Consider the following 6,583-nt stretch of genomic DNA (forward strand, 5'->3'; position numbering starts at 1 on the left):
GAAGAAATATAACACACTGATTTTTGGCACAATTCTTTTAGAAACAAAATTCTCGAAATTAAAAAAGGATAGAGAATGTCTTAGAAATGTCTTTAAGAATTATCACAGAAAATGGCCCAAATTCAAAAATATCACAAAATGATTCACAGTAATGACAATGCTTTGATTTAAAGATTGATAATCACAACAATCTCAATTATCACAATAATCACTCAAATACCAACAAATATGGGAAATATCAGAAATATTTAAATCACACAGATTGCAATATCTCAGATAAATTTGCAGCAGATAACTAAATATAACTTGAATTCCGAAGGCGAACAAATCGTAGAAACAGGTATCACAAGGATATAGTAATCTAACAAATCACAAAAAATAACAATCACAGAGATATACTCGCAAGAGATATCAAGAAGACCGAGGCTTCCAGCCTAAGTTCCGACCAGATACCCGACATCCTTAGGGGACTGGCCAAGTGGGAGTTTAAGGGGATTTACAGTGGCTAAATAATAACAGTAATATCGACAAGGAAAAATTTTCAAAAATAAAATAGGAGGGATTAGAGAATCGTTACCACCACCAGGAGCCGGATTCAGAGACGAGGCTCTGATACCACTATAGAGTGACAACCTCAGGATCCTAATTGACCAGTGTACCAATGATTGGAGTACAAAACTCCTTAATACAAATCGATATTACTCAAAATTAATGATAATAAGAAAGTAATGAGAACAAATCTTAAAAATCACAAATCTGTAGAAGTAAGCTCAGTTTTAGCCATATCCCACAACCCATACACAAAAATGGTTGTTCACAAAGAACACTTTTCCCACGATTGCTCCACCTTCAACCATACGCCACAAAGTTCTAATCTCTCTGAAGTTGCTATTAAATAACCAGAGAAAACAAGGAAAAATTTGTAACCAAAAACATGACTTCGTTGCCCCGCCTCAAATATAAAAAAAGCATAACGTCATCATCTTCCTCAACATCTTCGTTTTGCAACTCAGTAGCAGTGGTAGTCTCCATCTCCACAAACTGGACATTCTTGACAGTTAAGAAGGAGTTCGAACGCTAGTATGAGATAAAGAAATCAAAGGACAATCTTGGTCCTACTAGTGTAAGTGAAGATCCGAGTAGAAGAGGTAGGGCTAAAAACATTCATAGTTGGAGGAGTCGTGACAATTTGAGCTATAGTAATGCCGATCATTTATTTGGCGTCAAAGACATTCGGAATTTCAACTTTGATTATACTTTTTTAGTTAGGGATAGTAATGGAGACTATTATTCTATTTATTTTTGTTTTGAAAATCATATTTTTTAGATTGACAACAATCATTCTTTACTGAGTGAACTCTTCTTTTAGTTATTGCAATTCTAACTCTATGAATAATGGATCTTCGAGTGACGATTCCTTATATAATCGTTACATGTACGATACTCAATCTTGTAGGAATAATCACATTACTAGGTGCATTGACAGTTGTCTTCATTCTCAAATCTCTATTGATACGTCCATTGTAAGTGATAGTTAAATTTCTAGGTCCGCTATTTATAAATGGAGAATCGACTAGTAGTGAAAGTGGAAGGTCCAATGTAGAAACCCACGTGAAGAGTAGTGATTTAACTCTAGGAGAAAGGACTAATGATCTCGACGCAACTCAAAATTACAGGACTTTGTGGATTCAATGTGAAAATTTTTATAGATTAAATTATATAAAAAAATTAAATAAAAATGAATACTTGTGAATAATGTGGATATCATTTGAAAAGGAGTAGTTCAGAAAGAATCGAAGTTTTGATCGATCCTGATATTTGGGATCTTATGGATGAAGATATGTCTCCCTCGATACCAATGAATTTCATTCGGAGAAGGAGCCTTATAAAGTTCATAGTGATACTTATCAAAGAAAGACAGGATTAAGTGAGGTTGTTCAAACAGGTGTAGGTCAACTAAATGAAATTTCCATAGCAATTGAAGTTATGGATTTTGAGTTTATGGGGGGTAGTATGGGACCCATAGAAGGCGAGAAAATTACCCGTTTGATTGGGTATGCTACCAATCAGTTTCTACCTCTTATTGTAGTGTGCGCTTGGGAGAGGGGTGCGTGTAAGAAGGAAATTTTCGCTTGATGCAAATAGCTAAATATTCTTTTGGCTTATATTCTTATCAATCAAATAAAAAGTTATTTTATGTACCAATCCTTACATCTTCTACTATTGGTAGGGTAACTGCTAGTTCTGGTATGTTGGGAGATATCATTATGATGAACTCAATTCGTACATTGCATCTGCTGGTAAAGAGTAATTGAGTAAACATTGAATCAAACAGTATTTGAAAGTTCACAAGCGGCTGAATATTTATTCAAGAAGGGCTTATTTGACATAATCGTACCACATAATCTTTTAGAAAGTATTCTGAGTGGGTTATTTAATTCCACGCTTTCTTTATTTTGAAGTCAAATTCAAGTAGAGCACACTAAGTTCAATTATAGCAAATAAGTAGTTAGCTTATTCAAATCAAAGTAGATAAGAATGGAGTTCTCTTTGGTGACCTAAGATCTAATTGTAGAAAGAATAAAAAATTGTGGATAACTCTCCGTTTCTAATTTTTTTCACCTAGATTCTTGATAACTAATTAATAGGTCTCTATCAACAACATAAAATCGTAAGATCTCTCTTTTGTGAAAGTAGGCAAATAAAAATGAATTTCATCTCAAGTATACAATTACAATCAAATTTAAATATAGAAAAAATAGATATATAGTTTTTTATTCTTCTCCATCTCCCAAAAATCCCATTTCCACTTAAAATCCCGGTTGTGTTGCAATCTAACAAATCTTTTGATAATTTGTAAGAAACTCTTTGAGAAGATACAAGATTTAAAAGGACAGAAGGATACAGGGAAACAACAGTGTAGCTCCAGCCACGAAGAAGAAGAACAAAGCCTGTTCATGCTTTGTCTTATTTCTTTTCCTCTAAGTCAAATTTTAAAAACACATTTTTACTAGTGACAGGTTGAATTGTTTAGCAACTTAGTAGTTAGGTAAATTTGTTAGAACTTGATATGTATATATACAGCCCCTTCGTGCTCAAGTGCAGACAGATGAAATACAATCTTCTCTTCCCTGTAAACTTTACTCTGATAAATTCCCTTCAAATTCATCCCGTCTCATCTATTTTAACATGGCATCAGAGCAGGTTAAGCTCTGATACAACAAATCTCACCAAGCCTCTGCACTGTTAGTGCCACTTTCTTGAATAAAGAAAACGGAATGTCAAAACACCATGGAAGAAAGAACCTCTGGTGAATACAACAACATGAAAAACCAAGGGAGTGATAACTTTGGGATAGCTCTCATATCAACACCATTAAACGGGAGCAATTATGTTTCTTGGGCAAGATCAATCAAGATTTCCATTGGAGCAAGACAGAAGCTAGGCTACATTAATGGAACATGTCAAAAACCAACAGAAGATAAGGAAGCCGTAGAGCAGTGGAGGAAGAACGACTACATGGTCGTATCCTGGATTTTGAACTCCATTACAAAAGAAATTACAGAAGATTTTCTGTATGCAGATTCGGCTAGGGACTTGTGGGTAGAACTCGAAATGCGATTTGGCGAAAGTAATGGTCCTCTACTCTACCAGATACAGAGAGACATTACTTCTATATCACAAAAGAACATGAATGTGGCAGTATATTTCACAAGACTTAAAAGGCTTTGGGATGAATGGGGATCACTTGACCCATTATCCGTGTGCTCTTGTGGAGCAAGCAAGAAAGTATCTGATAAAATGACCTCTTATCAATTAATCCAGTTTCTCATGGACCTTAGCAACACCTACGATCATGTGAGGAACCAGATTTTACTCATGGATCCCTTGCCCACTGCTACAAAGGCATAGAGTGGAGAAACAGAGAGATGTCAACTCTGGAATTAATGATATTGAAAAGGAAGGAGTAATGGCTGCGCAAGTTCTTGAACCAAGAAGGCAAGTGAACACAAGAGGAAATTTCAAGAAAGCTTCTATAGACAAGAAACAGTTGCTGTGTGAACACTGCAAGAAGAGGGGCCACCTGAAGGAAGGATGCTTTGAATTGATAGGTTTTCCAGATTGGTATAAAGGTATTACAGACAAAGGGAAAATTGGTGGCAGACCCTTGAATTTCAGAACTATAAATGGAATAACAGAGCAAGAAGCAAATAGTCTACAGACAACTCTCAACTTGGATGAGGACAGAAGATTTTCAAGGTTTGTCAAAAAGGCGATACTAAAGGTCACACAAGACCAAAGCAATAGCCACCTAAGTTCAAACTTCTCTGATTTTCAAGACTATGTAGGTACAATTCCTATCACTAATTATTTATAGATTATTGATAGTGGGGCTTTAGCCCACATGTGTGCCTCCATAAAGGCTTTCAAAACTTTCTATGCTCTTAACAACGAAGTCTCTGTCAAGTTGCCTAATGGATCTAGCCAACAAGTTAAAATTGTAGGAGATGTTCATAGAAGTCAAAACTTTATATTAAAACATGTTTTATATGTACCTGCATTCAAACATACCTTACTTTCAGTAAGCAAGTTATGTGAAGATGATCATTATAGTGTGCATTTTATAAATCATACTTGCATTGTGCAGGACCCTCTGACTAGAAAAGTGATGGCTATAGGTAGGCAACAAGGGAGACTATATGCGTTAGAGAAGAAACCACCAGCTCACATGCAAAATGGCCCTAACTTGACTATCCCATGTAAAGAAAATATACCTGCTGCTATGTGCAATTTGAACAAGTGTAATGATAAATGAGATGAAATGCTTTGGCACAATAGGCTAGGACATCCAAGCTTAAATATTCTGAATCACATGAAACTTTGTACTGACAATGCTATTAATAAAATCAAATGTGAAGTGTGTCCTTTGGCAAAACAACATAGAATGCCATTCTCCTTAAGTGAATCCAAAACCAAGTCTGTATTTGAGTTGATTCATGTAGACATATGGGGTCCATATAGAAATTACTCTATTAACAACTTTGAATATATGCTCACCATTGTTGACGATTTTAGTAGAAGCACCTGGGCGTATCTTATGCTACACAAATCACAAACTCAGTCCAAGCTAAAACAATTCTATAATATGGTGCTGATCCAATTTGAAGTAAAAATAAAACAGATAAGGACTGATAATGGGACTGAATTTATTTATAAAGAGTGGGAAAAAGTATTATTTTAGTCCGTTAAGTATGCTTAATTTTAATTTTAATTCGATAACTATGTCGATTTTTGTTTAGGTCCAGTAACTTATGAAATTGCTTACTTTTAGTCCTCTGGCAGATTTTCGGACAATTTTACCCCTATGAGTGCATATGAACTAAAACTGCCTTTCAAAAGTTGCATAGGGGTAAAATTGTCCAAAAATCTACCGGAGGACTAAAAGTAAGCAATTTCGCAAGTTACTGGACCTAAACAAGTATGGGCGCAGTTATCGAACTAAAATTAAAATTAGGCATACTTAGTGGACTAAAATGATACTTTTCTCTAAAGAGTGCCAAGATTTCCTTCACAATAAAGGAATAATACACTAAAGAACATGCATTCACACTCCACAACAGAATGGTGTTGTCGAGAGGAAACACCAACACCTTTTGCAGATTGCAAGATCATGTTGTTTCATGCTAGTTTGCCTCTAAAAGTTTGGACTGAAGCTCTGTTAATAGCCACTTATCTTGTTAATAGGCTTCCTGCTCAAGGATTAAACTGGAAAACTCCATATGAACTACTCTATAAAAGAAAACCTTCATATGATCACATTAAAGTGTTTGGTTGTCTTTGCTTTATTACTAATGTATTGCCTTTTAAAGGGAAATTTGAACCAAGAGCATTGAAAATGTATACTCCTTGGCTATGTACATGGCATAAAAGGGTATAAAGTCATGGATTGAAACACTAGAAAAATGCATGTTAGTAGGGACATAATCTTCCATGAAGAAACTTTTCCCTTCAAAAATGTTATAGAAGATAACAGACATACAGTTTGCCCTCTTCCCATTGTCACTGACATAGATGAAGTAGAAGATGAAAAAGAACCTACCTTAACACTTCCTGGACCTAACCAAGAACAAGAAATTGAGGACCTACTGCCTAGGAGATCAAACAAACTTTCAAATAGGCCTAGATAGATACAACATTATGAATGTTACAGTGGTGAAGAGAATGCAGACTATCATATGACACTTGCACACAACTATTTTGTAGAAAAACTGTGTAACATGCAGGAACCCAAGGATTACATTGAGGCTAAAAAACAACCAGAATGGAGAGAAGCCATAAACAAGAAATCAGTGTCTTGGAAAAGAACAAGACATCGAGACTGACAGAATTACCTCCAAATAAGAAAACCATTGGCTGCAAATGGCTATACAAGGTGAAGCTTAATCCTAATGGTACTATTGAAAGGCATAAAGCCAAGTTAGTGGCTAAGGGTTATAGCCAAGTTGTGGGAGAAGATTACAATGACTGCTTTGCACCTGTTGCAAAGACAGTCACTGTAAGACTCTTCTGAGCTGTGGCTGTA

General features: G+C 35.5%; 1 protein-coding gene and 1 pseudogene across 1 annotated transcript; both read left to right on the top strand.

The window, feature by feature from the left end:
* Nucleotides 1-934: 934 nt before the first annotated feature.
* On the top strand, nucleotides 935-2,486 carry LOC110011371 (annotated as a pseudogene).
* An 805-nt stretch (nucleotides 2,487-3,291) lies between these two features.
* On the top strand, nucleotides 3,292-3,912 carry LOC110011372. The gene has a single exon (XM_020691416.1). The coding sequence runs from the start codon at nucleotides 3,292-3,294 to the stop codon at nucleotides 3,910-3,912; it is 621 nt and encodes a 206-aa protein (XP_020547075.1).
* The last annotated feature ends 2,671 nt before the right edge of the window (nucleotides 3,913-6,583 follow it).

Source organism: Sesamum indicum, unplaced genomic scaffold (genome assembly GCF_000512975.1).
Source record: "Sesamum indicum cultivar Zhongzhi No. 13 unplaced genomic scaffold, S_indicum_v1.0 scaffold00196, whole genome shotgun sequence".
NCBI classification, from domain to species: Eukaryota; Viridiplantae; Streptophyta; class Magnoliopsida; order Lamiales; family Pedaliaceae; genus Sesamum; species Sesamum indicum.